General features: G+C 36.1%; 1 protein-coding gene across 1 annotated transcript; it reads right to left on the bottom strand.

The window, feature by feature from the left end:
* Window positions 1-254: 254 nt before the first annotated feature.
* On the bottom strand, window positions 255-13,451 carry LOC106950483 (nuclear receptor-binding protein-like). The gene is made up of 18 exons (XM_015037384.1): window positions 13,151-13,451; window positions 12,588-12,983; window positions 11,048-11,170; window positions 10,808-10,909; window positions 10,623-10,712; window positions 10,406-10,446; window positions 10,227-10,321; window positions 8,781-8,864; window positions 8,552-8,610; window positions 8,376-8,474; window positions 8,131-8,263; window positions 7,567-7,654; window positions 7,139-7,189; window positions 6,602-6,737; window positions 6,449-6,502; window positions 6,291-6,354; window positions 2,837-2,892; window positions 255-2,135 (listed from the first exon to the last, which is right to left on the bottom strand). The coding sequence occupies exons 2-18, from the start codon at window positions 12,813-12,815 to the stop codon at window positions 2,076-2,078; spliced, it is 1,563 nt and encodes a 520-aa protein (XP_014892870.1). The 5' UTR covers window positions 12,816-12,983; window positions 13,151-13,451; the 3' UTR covers window positions 255-2,075.
* Between the last annotated feature and the right edge of the window lie 809 nt (window positions 13,452-14,260).

The raw sequence follows: 14,260 nt of genomic DNA, 5'->3' as shown, positions 1-14,260 counted from the left end.
AGCATCACTGGGCTCAACTGGTCAGAAACTCTTTGGACCTGCAGCACATGCAGCAACTTAAAACTACAGGAATAAAAGCACTTAACATATCTAATAATTTATATAAAGAATCTAAGAGTTGAATTTCTTTCAAAATTGATTTACAAAAAGAAAGGCACATAATTTATTCAATACACAAACACCTTTTTCATAAAGCCACTGGCTGCAACGCTACAATGCTACAAACATAAGTTTAGAAATAATCCCAGAATTAGAAAGCAGAGAGTGATCAATCCATTTATTTGAAAGAACTCGCGCATCAAAAAGGCACACGTTTACTGACATTTGTGTCAAAATACAATTCATAAAAACACCTAAATACAACCAAAAGCTCACATCATGGAGTAACAGACTAAAGCTGTCAAATGTGTTTGATTATTTAATAACCAGTTTTATCACCTCTACTGAATGGGGTTTAGGAGGAGGAGAGTTAAGCAGGCTGCAGAGAGTCGATGTGAAGCCTGGTGGTCGCACTGGTTGGTCTGAACCCCTTCTGTGCTCTGAGGTGGTCCGTTTACATTCCCCCGCTTGACTCGAGCTACTCTTACAAAAATACAATCCCAGAAGTTCACAAAGGGCAAGAATAATAGAAATCACATAAACGATGAACTAAGATCGACTGCATACAGCATGGAGCAGACTGTGACCATAATGAGTTTGAAACAGGGAATGTTTTAATAATTAAAGAGTTCATAAAACAGAGTTAAAAAATACCAGTGATATAGGATATGTGAATTATGTAACCAAAAGTTTAACAGAAACAAAAAAAGAAAAATTGCTGTACTTCTTTGCAGTATGCTCAGTGTTGAGAAATATTTTACCGTTTTAGAAAAAGAAGTAAAGAGCCGGGAGGCAAATTTAGTAAAAAACCCGATACGAATTCCCTGATCTCAATTTAGGTCGAACCATGATCTATACAACATGAAATACGTGTAATTCTTTTAAAACTGAGGATGACAACACCAACACCAAGCTCTAGTTGCACCCAATAAATAAACATATTTTGTTGACTCAGACCCTCGATGGGGCGGCTGCGTAAGGAAAAGGAAAAAACACTTGGAATAAAGTACCTGTTTCTCCAACAAAACACACCGATCAACCAAAGACGTTTCTTTAAACAAATTACTACACCAAACTTCAGTACACACATTCCACTGAAATCTAAAGGCAAAGTAACTGGTCAACTCAGACAGCAGCAACTGTAAACAGAAGAAAACTAAAAATTCATACACATATGTATAAAAAAGGACCTGAAAGCATTTTGACAGATGGAAAAACATATATAAATATAAAAAACAAACTAATTCACAGTACCTCAAAGTAAGCAAGTAATGTATTTTCAAAAAGTAAAACACCATAATTGCACTTACTTTGTTTCTTTAATAAAGCGGTTAACCAAAAATCTTCTCAGATATAACTTAGAAGGCAACAGCTTGATCAGAGAAAGCACAAAAAACTGAGAATGATATGAAAGGAAGAAAACGTTAAGCGAAACATAACGGGAACATATATTTAAAAAAAGAATGAGGAATTAGAAAGGAGTAGCCTAGCTCTTTCTTTTCTTCTTTTGTGCATGGAAAGGCAATACTAGTCTGTAGGGAAACTACAGTTTGCTGATTGTCAGTGGGTCCGGATGCTGCCGTTAAAACATAAACGTGACAACACCAGCAGGTTGGTGAAGGAGACATTCGGACATCCCAGGCGGTTCAGACCAACTCCTCCAAAGGAACAAACAAACGAGGCAGCTCCTCATGTAAACAAAGCACACTTAAAGAAAGCACTGGTTTAAAGGGTTCCCAGCCTGGGACACGTTCCCTTAGCAGTTATTACACAACCTAGAGTCAAATAGAAAGTTCACAGCTGCTGGTTTCTATGGGGCCGTCTGGCTTTACGTTGGATATTTTGTGCATTTGGAATATATTTTTTCTTTTATGTCTTGATGTGAGGGATCCTTCCCCGTTTTGGTCACATAATCACCCAAAGCTCCTTGGAAAGACCTGCTAACAAGGCTGAAGATGAACTCCGGGTTATTTGTGCTACTGGAGAGCCTGGCTGAATGTTTCTTCAAGCAGAGAGGATATTTTTATTTGGTCCACCTGTAGAGAGCAAGAATAGGTTTTAAATAAATGAAAACACACAAATAAAAACTACAAGAAAATGATTTTTAAGAACCAGAAATATATAAATATTAAAAAACATGAAACTGATGTTGTCGTTTAAGCAAAAGGAAAATCTGAAACAGGCCAATTAAAACAGAAAGCGGTTAAATAAACTTGATGATTTCAGACATAAAGGATTATTTTCTTGAAAAAGACTCAGGAATATGTCAGGTGGATTTTAGATCAATGATTGGGAACAGAAAAATAATGAGTGAGATCAGAAACACAACCGTTATTTATTGTTTTTTGTATATTTGCCAAAGAAAAGTATTATTATTTTTGTAACACAACTCAAACAGAAAGCTGTACAAATGATGATATAAACAATATAGTTAGGAATTAGTCCAGTTAAACAAATAAGCTATTTTGTCATCACATTATGGCGTTTGTAATTTTCTCTGCTTTCGACACATTTAAAGAACATTTTCGGCCTGATATCTTCCCTGATTTCCCACAAACACACAACCAAACAGGCTCCATGACAATAAGAGTCACTGTTTCCCACTGATTCTCAGCGGTTATAATGTTATGACAGAGGCACTAAATACATTAAATGCTATAGAGTTTTTCTTCTGCATCAGGAGCTTTTAGTGAAGCTGGTTAGCAGTGCACGTTCTGCTGCGGCGTCACACACTCACCTCGCTGATCAAGCCCAGCTGCACCAACTCTCCAGCTAAATCTTTAATACTTTCATCTGAAACACAGAGCAGCAGTTAGTGACGGGAAACGAAGGCGAAACCATTTCAACACCAACCAAGTTAAACTGCAGCAACACGATGATGAGCTCATGACACTTTTTATACTTGAAGGATCTGCACGTTTAAGTTGAAACATTTAAATAATTATCTCTGGATTTACTGTTGTAGGTTTGCATTTCCAGCTTTATTCAAACTTGATTGCTGAACGGTGGCGTTTTTGGGCCTTAATATTACTGCTTTAATGAGCTACATGTTTTAAGACATTTATGGAAGTGTGTCCTCCCCATGTTTTAAACCACGTGGTCTGGGGGCCAAATCCGGCCCGCTATAAGCTTTAATGTGGCCCTCTATGTAGAAGGACATAAATAAAACTTTTAAGACAATAGCTGCGTACTTAAATATTTTTTATTATTCAAATCAACAAATCAAATTCGCACTATCAAATTAAATTAATGCGTAAAGATGTGCAACATTATTTAAATTTAAAAAGTTCTCATTGATTAGTATTTTATCTGTTTGTTAATGGGTAGTTTGATAAATAAGTCCTGCCACAACCATTTATAATCTGGATATGGTCTGAAAAATGACAATGAGTCTGACAATAAAATGTACATGATGGAAAACAAAACTACTAAAAATAACAGTGAAGTCTTTAAATAATAATAATAAAAAAAACACAATGTGTAAAACTGCTGCAAATGTGAAAATACTGAAATGCTGCAAAGTAGGTCAGATTTTTTTGATGACTTTTGATGCCTGCTTTATTCTACTTTTTATGTTTGCATCTCATAAATATTTTTGTTTTACCAAACTTAAAGTAAATTACTGAAAACAAACACTTCAACACTGTTTTCTTGATGCCCAAATCTGAGGCAACTTGAATAAATAAACATAAATAAGTGGCTAAAAGCACTGGACAACAGCCAAAAAAATAGTTTGGGGTTTTTCAACTGTTTTAAGGTAATTTTGATGTGCTGAATCCAAAAATCATATTGGTTTTGCTCAATAAGGTCAACTTTCTGAACTATGGATGCAACATGAGCATCAAAATGCATCTCACATCTGGATCGGTTTGCTGAGATTCTGAGATCAATTAGTGATGAGACGGAGAGATGAAGATGTAATGTTCAATTTACATGTTCTTACCCTTATCAGTGTTTAAATGATCAACTTACAGAAACCCAAGTTTAATTAATTAATACAATCTGCTAGAAACCATTTTTTTTCTCCTAAAACCTTTTTTGGATGAGAAATATTAACAGAAATGAACTGATGATGTCTCAAAAATGTCATCAATTTAGTCAGAAGAATCAAATTAGAATAAAAGCCTGACTGAGAAAAATGGATGTCACTTTTGGATTCAGCAGTGCAAAATAGTCCTAATCCAGGTAACTTCCAAAAAATATATTTTTGTAACCCAGTGTTATTAATCTTGAACTCCAGAACCATAGCAGTGACTAAACTGAACCAGTGGGTGAAATCTGATTGGACCAGTGATCGGCTGATAAGAGATCACTTCAGAATATCAACATCTTAGAGTGTTAGTGTGACTGATTAATGTGCGTGGCTGTAAGGACGTATCGAATCGCCGCGTGCGTGTCAGTGGAATTACGGAGTGAGAGTGCAAAGGACGACATGTGGAGAGAAATGAAGCCGGACACCAAATGACTGGGAGTGCGAGCGTAGATGCGAGACAGAGACATTAAAGGCTGGTAAGAGACGGGAAGAGGAGATGACAGCTGTCAGCTGGAGCCTCTCAGGGTCCTGACATTCTCCACACGGCTGCAGCGTCGCGCATGCCGACCATACCTGTCATACCTATGACAGAGCAGCAGACTCTACTGCCAACATTTCTCTTTCCAGTTGGATAATACTCTCCATATTGCAGCTTTTATCACAAGCAGTAACATACAAAAAGCAATCTGCTGAGGCACAGCTTTGAAAGATGTATGTTTTGAAGTGAATTTATTATATTTTGATATATTATGTATTACATTTTAGAGATTTTTTAAGCAAATGGACTTAAGAAAGGGTCAAATTTTGTTACTTATGCTTTGATTATGAAATGTCCTGACACTGGGACTTCTCTACTTCTTATGAATAAAGAAGAAATCTGGTGCTCCATAAATCACTCTCCCTTCATATAAAGTTAATGTTTTAAATATAACGTGTAAAAATGAAAGATTTTTCCTTTGGTAGTCCAGAGAGTCCTATTCTTAGGAATCTGCTCAGTCTCCAATGACTTGACCTTTTCTACGACAGCAGTTCTGACCCGGTTATTTAAAGAATGAGAGACATTTTAACTCATAAACTGGGATCCAATAACTTGCTGCCAGCAAACATATTAATCACCACTTTAATCTTCCAGAGGAAATCTTATCATATTCATAATTTTATTATAAATCTGCTTTAGTGTTCAGCATTTTGTCTCATTGCAGCCACAAAAATATGTTTACTAATTGGGATGTTATGCAATAAACAACCACAATGAAATGTATAATTATGACATGGAAGAACAAGATGTTTGGGGTTGTTGTCCTGCAGGAAGGTGAACCTCTGCTCTACCTACGCTGGTCTAATTGTTCTTATAGTTTGTACTAAACTATATGATATATTTTGATCAAGTAGAGGTTTCTTCTCATCAGCCTTCAACAGTCTGAGGGATGGATTACATATGCAGGCCACACTATTCAGATCTTTAATTGTTAAAAAGAAACCAAAAACACATTCATCTTTTTTTTTTTACCCACTGAGTTCCTTTAAATCAAAGCAAACAACCTGTTTGGTTAAATTTTATTTAATGATTATCTGGAACACTGATTAATTTTTATTACTTCTCTTTATTTTGCCACTTTAACATGTTTTGTTTGTTTGTTGTGTTTTTATCATGTAAAAACTTTGAACTGCCTTGTTGCTGAAATATAAACTTGACTAAGTTCTTGTTGCTGTAATTTGACAAAATACAGGACAGTATTCAAGGGATATGAATACTTTGTAAAGCAGATGAGTTAGTGGCTAAAGAAATTGTTTTGTAAATTTTACACCGCAGTGGCAATTACAAATAAAATAAACTAACATGCACTCACTAGTTTTACAAGCTGTGTTGAATATGAATATAAACAAAGCACTAAAATTCAACATTTTCCTTTAATTTTTGGTAATTTTTTTTTGAAATTCTCACTTTTTTTTCCCTCCATGTTCAACCATAACAAACTTTAACCAGTGCAATTTTTTCTACGAATGAATTTGTTATTTATTTTGTTTTTAAATATCAAGAAGTTCTTGTGTAGTATGTGCTCGAAATCGTCTGTGAGCTGAAATATTAAAGAATGTAAGACGGCTGGATGGAAGAGCTGAAAGGTTGGACTCAGTTTTGGTGAGAGTTTGATCTTACGAGGTAACATGTCGCAGCTTAGATGTCTGTTCAGTTTATCTTCCAGCTTCAGCAGTAATGTTAGCTAGATGGAGAGAAACAGAAAAACACAGGTTGATTTTTTTTTTTAATACACAGTAATAAATCAATAAAAACAAGATTGCTTAAAAAATACACACATGATATTTTGCTCCCTCCTCAACAGACTCCACGTTGCACTGCATCTGAACAACCTGCAGAAGGAAAAAGAAACATTGAAAGAAGAAGAAAAGATTCCTAAATCTACATTCAATGATTTCTGATAAACCATGTGTGTGCCAGGCTGAACTCACCCGCCGCGTCTCGAGCTCTGCAGGCTCAGGTGTGGGAGATTTGACCGAAGGAACGACAACGGGAGACGTGATTGTTTTTAGTCGAGTCTGCTGGGGACTGGGCACCCCGAACGCCGTCATCGGATAAATACCGTTCCTTATGATGTGGGAAAAACACAACAGAAAAAGACAATTTAAACAAGAAAAGAGAGATTTATGATACCTTGGTTCTAAATAAAGACCGTAGGATGGCTCGATACTGCCCCCTTGTGGCCAAAAAACAAAAGGCAGACTTTACGATCCAAAGAGTCATTTTTGCCCTCAGTTCATCGACAAAAAACAGTTTAGAGCCATGAAATTTTTCTTAAAAATATCTACTTGAGCACATATTTTGAAAATAAAAAACAAAAACACCAATTTATTTCTATTTTTAAATGAAAAAGAAAAGAAAAAAAGCACATATTTTGCAAACGTGAGAAAAATAGATCTAAAAATGTATTAATTGTAGTTTTTGGTGATTCTGTTGTGGAAGTTTTATGGGATTTTATGCAAACTCACCTCACATCCTCCAGGAATTTGTCAAGTTCTAAGGCAGGAAACTGGGACAACCTAGAAAAAAAAAAAAAGAAAACTCAATGTGAGGGTAATATTGAAAATCAACTACGGTTCATTTTCAATAATAAAATCAACAATATCAAATTGAGTAAAAAAAAACAAAACACGAAACTGGGATAACCAACATACTTCAAAAAAGATTTTTTTAACTGTGGTTATTCCTAATCAGTTTGCTGCAATTTGTTTTCTTTTTAATAAAATAAAATAGAAATAATGCAGTAGCTGCACCAGATAACATTTGTTGTGACTCGTCATTTAAGAAAACTAAACTGAACCGGACGTCGTGTCATAACGGATACAGTTTTAAATTGCGTTGCATGTCACATATGACAAACTTCCATCTGATTCTGAATGACATTTTCATCACTTACTTGAGTTGAACATCTTTTGTAACGGCGATCACCAGATTGGGATCCAGCTTCTTCGTAATTTCCTCCAAGGCATTTTCAGGAATCATGTCTGGACAGAATAAAGAGAGAAAAATCACCACATGACTACAGCTAAGGGTCTTAAACAACATTTATAGTGTCCATCCCCTGACTTATACTTTTCAATAATATTGCCTCTGATTTGCTTAGAGTGTTATTTTGTCTTCATGCAGGTAATGCTGATTAACCAGTGAATGGACCTGATGTCTTTACTAACACTTCACTTTGATATTAAAAGGGTTTTTTTTGTCAAAAAATCCCCCTAGATTTATCAATCTTTTTATTTGTAAAAGCAATAAAAAAAGGCAAAACACCCAAGAGGGTGAATACTTTTGACCAGGTTAAAGAGTAAAATCATCTGCTTTACCACAAAGTTCCTGATTGAGGCGAAATTAAAACTTCCTATTTCATGCAAATCATAAGTCATAAATCAGATACAACTGTCTAACATGTGAAACTGTTGAGTTGATCTCAGTGTAAGTTTGTATGTGTGGATTCAGGACTCACGCTGGTAGCTGACAATGCAGTGTGCAGCCAATAGTTTTAATAGAGGCACTTCGAAGAGAGCCTGGTTAAACAGCAGCTCCCGGGCTGTAGGCCGCATGCTGGGATCACACGCAAGGCACTTTTGGATTAACTCCTAAAAATATACAAATATCTGATAAACATATTGTTTATGAAAACCAAATTTTAGACAGATCCCAAAATTATCATGCACAGACAGTGAAAAGCATTAAAACTCTGCGTTTTACCCTCTGGAGCGGGTCTTCCAGGAACTGTATGGCGTTGTCGATGGCTTCCTGAGAAATGTACGAGGAGTCTCCGTTGCTCTGGATTTCCAAAAGCGCCATCTGCAGCACAGCAACACAAGGTCACGTGTGGGAAACGGCTCAGGCGAAAACGTCACACGCTCTAGAAACCGTCTCACCTCTAAGGCACACATGCCGAACGAGTAGATGTCTACAGCCGTGGTGACGTCGTTGTCAGCTACAATAACAGAAACAATTAAAACAAAGCTTTCCCAGGAGTCTCATCACACTTCAGCTGTCACAACAGACGTTTTAAAAAAACTGTCTACTCATCAGAGGCTTTAAAAGGATGCGGTATCTTCAACGTCTCTTAAAATGAACACGGAGGAACAGTTTGGTGACACTTACCTCCATATTCAGGGGCAAGAAAGTGCAAGTTTTTCTGCTCCTCGTGGAACGTCTTCACATGGTTGTTAATGGTTTCTGGAGCAACTGCGAATTACAAAGGGTTACTTATTTTCGACTTCATCAAAAGGGAAAAAGATGTGAAGGAGAAAGAGGAAAGAAAATACACAGAAGAAGAAATTAGTTTTTGGTTAGTAAATGAACTCACACCAGGAGTAACAACCAAAATATTACTTGTGTCGAAAGACATCAAAACAAATCAGATTGTTGAAAAGTTTTGTGTAAGACAGTGGAATAAATACTGAACACAAAAAACACAGCAAAGACGTAAAGAAAATAATAGCTCAAATTTGTCAGCATTTAGGAATCAGTACAATTAATATCAGGTTCAGAATACTACTTTATTTATCCTCAAGAGGATTTTTAAAAATTTGTTGACAAGCTACTCAAGTCTAAGTTTACATGTTAGCAAATACAAGAAACCCCACAACCAATATAAAATTCATAAAAAAATATTTGCACAAGTATGAAATTATAATAGCAGTGTTTCCCCCAGTGCACTATAAGCCTGGCGGGCTACCAGGCTTTACTTGTGCCCCCACAAGGCTAAGCATTGCTTATTTCATTAAATGTTTGCATTTTTTAAGACTTTTTAGTAGGTGTTCAGGTATTAATCTTCCAGTCTTCCAATATTATCAATGTTTAAAAGATTTCCTGTCTTTTAAACATTTTTTAACTCAAAAACGAGGCGGACTGCTGGATCAATGACGCCACGCGCCCAACCACCAGGCTTAGAAAGTTTTCCAGGGGCAAACCATGCATAGGAATTACAATTATCTAATACGTAAAGAATGTAATATCAGCTGGTTTTGTCTTGTTTGATGGGCTAGAAAAATGCTTATCATTAACAAAGTGTTACAGAAAATCATTATGGTTACAAATACTTAGAAAACTGGTCAATATCTCTACATTTTCCAGGGAGCACCGTTAGAGCCGAAGCATCTTAAATAAGTACAGGTTTTTTGATACTCAATATTTAGTAGTTACTTGATTATGTATCAATTTAAAACTCTGTATGGATTATTTGTTTTTTTTAGTGACATCTGGTCTGAATTTCATATCAAACAGGCGTGATTTGAAATTTCTAAACTCTGCAGATGAAGTAGAAATTAAACGTTACACAACGGCAGAAAAATAAAATATTGAATACAGATATTGTTTCAGAGATTGTGGAGTGAATAAAAGAAAAATGTCATGGCAACAGTGTGAGAGAAGTTGATTTGACCAAAAACAAACAAATAAAAAAAGGGAAAGGCTACATGAGGTGTTAAAAATGTAATGTCCAGTTTATAAAAGTGAACTGAAAGTTTGAGCTCTCTTATTCATAATTTAGTATAATTTAACTCCCCCTATTAAAGCCTTTGGGATGAAACTGGTGTAATTTTATACCTGATCCAATCTTAATGAGCCCGTTGTGCTGAATGAAGACGGTGTCACAGGTAAGGTTGCCGTGAATGATAGGTGGGTCACATGAGTGGAGATAACTGTAAACCAAAGAGAGAAGATGAATAAATCCACGATCATTAAGCTGGAAGTAAGTTTAACGAAACGTCTGACACTAAACCGACCTGAGCGCAGACAGGATCTGTGTGCACCATCTCTTCCACGCCTGACGGAGCAAGAAGAAAGAAAGTTATGAGAAGATATTGTAGCTGCTTTTCAAGATGGGCTAAATAAACAGAGATTACACTCAAAATACAAAAATATATGCAATCAGTGCAATGCAGAATCATTCAGTTCAGTTTTGTTTATATTGCTCCAAGCCGCAACAAATTTTTCCTGTACCTTCTCATTCATACTTTTGTGGTTCTTCCTCGTCTTCTTGAGAAACTGCTTTAAGCTTCCAGATGACATGTACTCGGTGATAAAAATCACCTGCCAGAGAAAAGACATGTAAGGGAAGTGTAAATCTTTAAGAAACTGTTTATCTAGTAGAGAAAAGCAAGTGTGTTAAACGACGCAAGACTCACCCTGGCTCTGGTGTCCTTTGTGTCAGCCCAGTACGTATGAAACTTGACGATATTGGCATGTTCCAAATGAATAAGGTTATCAAATACAGCCTTGACTTTCTCCTAAATCAATTTCAAAAATATAACAAAACATAAGGAAATAACTGAGCATGTGAGAAGTTTACATTTTCTTAATGGTGTCCAAGAAGAAATTAATAATATGCATATTTAGCTGTTTTCTCTGTGACATCAGGCCTTTACCTCCAGTGGTTTGAAGTTCTTCCTCTCTGAAATCATGACTTCATTCCAAACTACTTCCACTCCCTCCTCTGTGTCCATGGCCAAATAAGCAGCGTCTATTCCCGGGACATTACGCTGATTGACCTGCGTTTACAGGGACCAAAAACTAAATATTAGATGAGGATTAAAATACAGCACAGCTGATAATCTGTGGAGGATTAAAAAGAGAGTCTCTAATGAGTAAAAACTGAGAAGAGTGGATTTGCTGAAGGTCTGGTTGCTTTCACATTAATTTGGTGAAGTGTTGACATAAACACAAAGCATTTCATTTGTACATATTAGCTGATTACATTTAAAGGAGAAGAGTTATTTTATTTTAACTCAAATTATGAATTAACCGTTTCCTGACGTCTTTTGAAATGTAACAAGTTTCAAAACATTTCTCCTTTTTTTGCAGGATGAATTTTAAATAGTCCTGCTGTTAGGTCTGTTGACGACTAGAGTGAGGATTTACTGCATCGCTCGTCACTGCAATCATAATAAAAAGCTTAATTTATCATGACAAAGATAAATTAATGATTAAATAAATTTTGTTGCAATTATTACCCTTCCTACATTTTTCACTTTTGGTTCCATAATGGCACCAATAAATAATCAATACATTTGATAAATGCAGTTCCTGTGTGCAGTTGAGTGATTAAAAATCAAACTTTTTTATGTAAAAGGTTTTCTGAAGAAACCTATTTCAACACAGAAATGTTTTTAAAAGCAGTTTTTGTGTTTGTGATGTAGTTTCCTAAGAAAGTTTACAAAGAGGCTTGAAATACTTCCTTTCATTTTTATTGTTATCACAATAATACCACAATATATCGTGATAAAATTTAAAGTCTAACCTACCGACAGTATTTTTCCTAGTGGTATTTAAAAGGAATTTAAAACTAGTTCAGAGAATTAGAGACATGCCGGTCGGCAAATAGTGGCAGGCTTCATGGAAAACTCACTCAAAATACGGGCTGACATTTTCAACAAGAAATAATTACAGGCTGATGTTTACAGTTAGCGATGCTAACACAACCACAAGATGTTAAAAGCAACTTAAAGTGTCAACTTAGTTTGTAACACAAAGTGTTATTCAAATTCAGCTCCTAATATAGACACTTAAGGATCTTTCACAAAAAAAAAACTTGATTACAGCTCCTCTACAGGTAGTACATTAATGATTTAATAATCTAATTTATAGCAGTAAATCTGAGCTTTTCTCCTTTTAAATGTTACATTGGACAGTGGTAAATGCACTGAACAAATATTTTAATTAAAACAAAAATCTGTATCAGCAGTTCACGGCACTACAAAAATTGGTAATAAGTATCTGATTAGTGATATAATATTTATCGGTTCAGGTTTCTCTTTGCACAAAAATAAATAGTAATATTGTAAGTATTGCTGTATATATGCAGTTAGACAACCCCTGATTGACTACAGGGACTTTTAGACGAGTTTTTAATGAAACCCAAACTTTGGCTGAAACGGATGTGTGATGACCTGTGCTGCAAATAATCACCTCTTCTCGACGTTTCTGCCAGCGGCCACAGGGACTCTCCTCCAGGATCTCTGATTCATCTTCGCTCTCATCCTCATCCTCGGTCGCTGAGGAGCCCACGGGTTTCGGAGAAGCCACCGAGGAAGTAGTGGGTGTCTTATCTTGAGCCTGGGTTGAACTCGGGGACAGGTTTCCTGCTGTAAACTCTGACTTCGCGTCTGTACCGGGTTTCTCCTCCGCCTCCGACATGACAGCAAACCTTATTCTAACGTGGCTGCGCTAGATTCCTGAGCCTGGCCGGAAGCAAGTGATGGAGTACCGCTGTGTCTTCTGCGCTCCCCTTGGGTGTTGAGTTAATCATGAATCCAGTTTATTTTAAATGGGCTGGACATCAATGAAAGGCTCGGAGAAGAAAAGCTGTCAACAACATCCAAAAAAGACGAGCTGTTAGAAGGCATGATAACTTTTAAAGGTCCTTTCACTTTTAAAACTAATTTAATTAAATTCTTAAGCGATGAAGACATTTATTAGTATTTGTTACTAATTTTGATTAATCAAAAGAGCAATCAAATTTGTTAGCTTACCTGCATGACACTGTTGGCTAAAAGTTCAGCCACACACTACTCTGCTAACTTTCCCCTGGCTAATAAGCTAGTGAAAGCCGAATAAACTACTTAGTTTTAACCACTATCCACACAAAAATAACTAATTATAATCTTAAAGAGGACACACAAAACCCTCAAATAGCTAAAAACAGGTTCTAGTTACATGTTGACGAAAGCAGAAAAAAATAGAGGTCTGAACAAAAAATGCTAGTTCGTCATAAAAATGTAGCATCTCAAGTCCCTTTCTGTGAGCCGGAGTGGGAGGGGCGGGGCGGGACTTGAGGAGCGCCTGTGTGCGCACAGAAAACGCAGCGCGCCGCTAGAGAACATCACGTACCGAGCTGCGGAACAAGTCACAGCTTTGTTTATCCTCTCCCTGCTCGGCGAAGACATTTAAACAATGTTACATATTGTGTTACTTTCTATGTGCCACGTCTAATGAAAGTCTAAAACGACAGGAACGGACTTGTTTTGGCCATTTTTAGTCTATTTAAACGTGTTTATTTATTTAACAATATGTGAGACTGATAATGGTATAAAATAAAATTGTACAAAATAGTGGAAGACGGTAGAAAACCATCGTACTAAGACATTTTGTACTGCGAGTATGAGTGCGAGATTGAATGTGTAAAATACTGCAACGTTTCAGCAAAAAAAAAAAAAGAAAAAGAAAAAGAGGAACAAATATGTATTTGAGTATCTGAATTTGTATTTCCTGTGGTCTATGGTAAATTAATAATTTACATGATGCATTACATGGGCCGGCAAAAAGAAAGTTACCAACAACAAGTAGAACAATAATAAATAAACATACGGTAATGTACATGTGTACAGGACAGATAATCACTTATAATTTAAATGAGTAAAAATACTAATGATAATTATAGAAAGGGCAGCACAGGGATAGACTAATAATAATTTTTTGCGCCAAAGATTTTACGGGTGTGCAGAAATAAAGATGGACTTCCCTCGCCCCCCAAAGGGAATAGTGCATTCACAGTATTTGGTTTCCAAGATTCCTGCGATTTATCTGATATTGTTTGTAAGTCCCCTCATGTATTTTTCAGTATACCCACAGGCCACTGTAAT

The sequence above is a fragment of the Poecilia latipinna genome, unplaced genomic scaffold (assembly GCF_001443285.1).
Source record: "Poecilia latipinna isolate Pla-1442-1.1 unplaced genomic scaffold, P_latipinna-1.0 Scaffold402, whole genome shotgun sequence".
NCBI classification, from domain to species: domain Eukaryota; kingdom Metazoa; phylum Chordata; class Actinopteri; order Cyprinodontiformes; family Poeciliidae; genus Poecilia; species Poecilia latipinna.
Note: the sequence above shows the minus strand (reverse complement) of the source record. Positions and strands in the feature narration are given on the sequence as shown.

Coding starts and splice junctions, on each gene's coding strand:
- LOC106950483 (XM_015037384.1), bottom strand. CDS start 12,815: ATGTCGGAGGCGGAGGAGAAACCCGGTACAGACGCGAAGTCAGAGTTT. Junction 10,447..10,622: donor ACAAAAGTATGAATGAGAAG/GTACAGGAAAAA, acceptor TTGCTCCGTCAG/GCGTGGAAGAGATGGTGCAC. Junction 6,738..7,138: donor AAATTCCTGGAGGATGTGAG/GTGAGTTTGCAT, acceptor CCACATCATAAG/GAACGGTATTTATCCGATGA.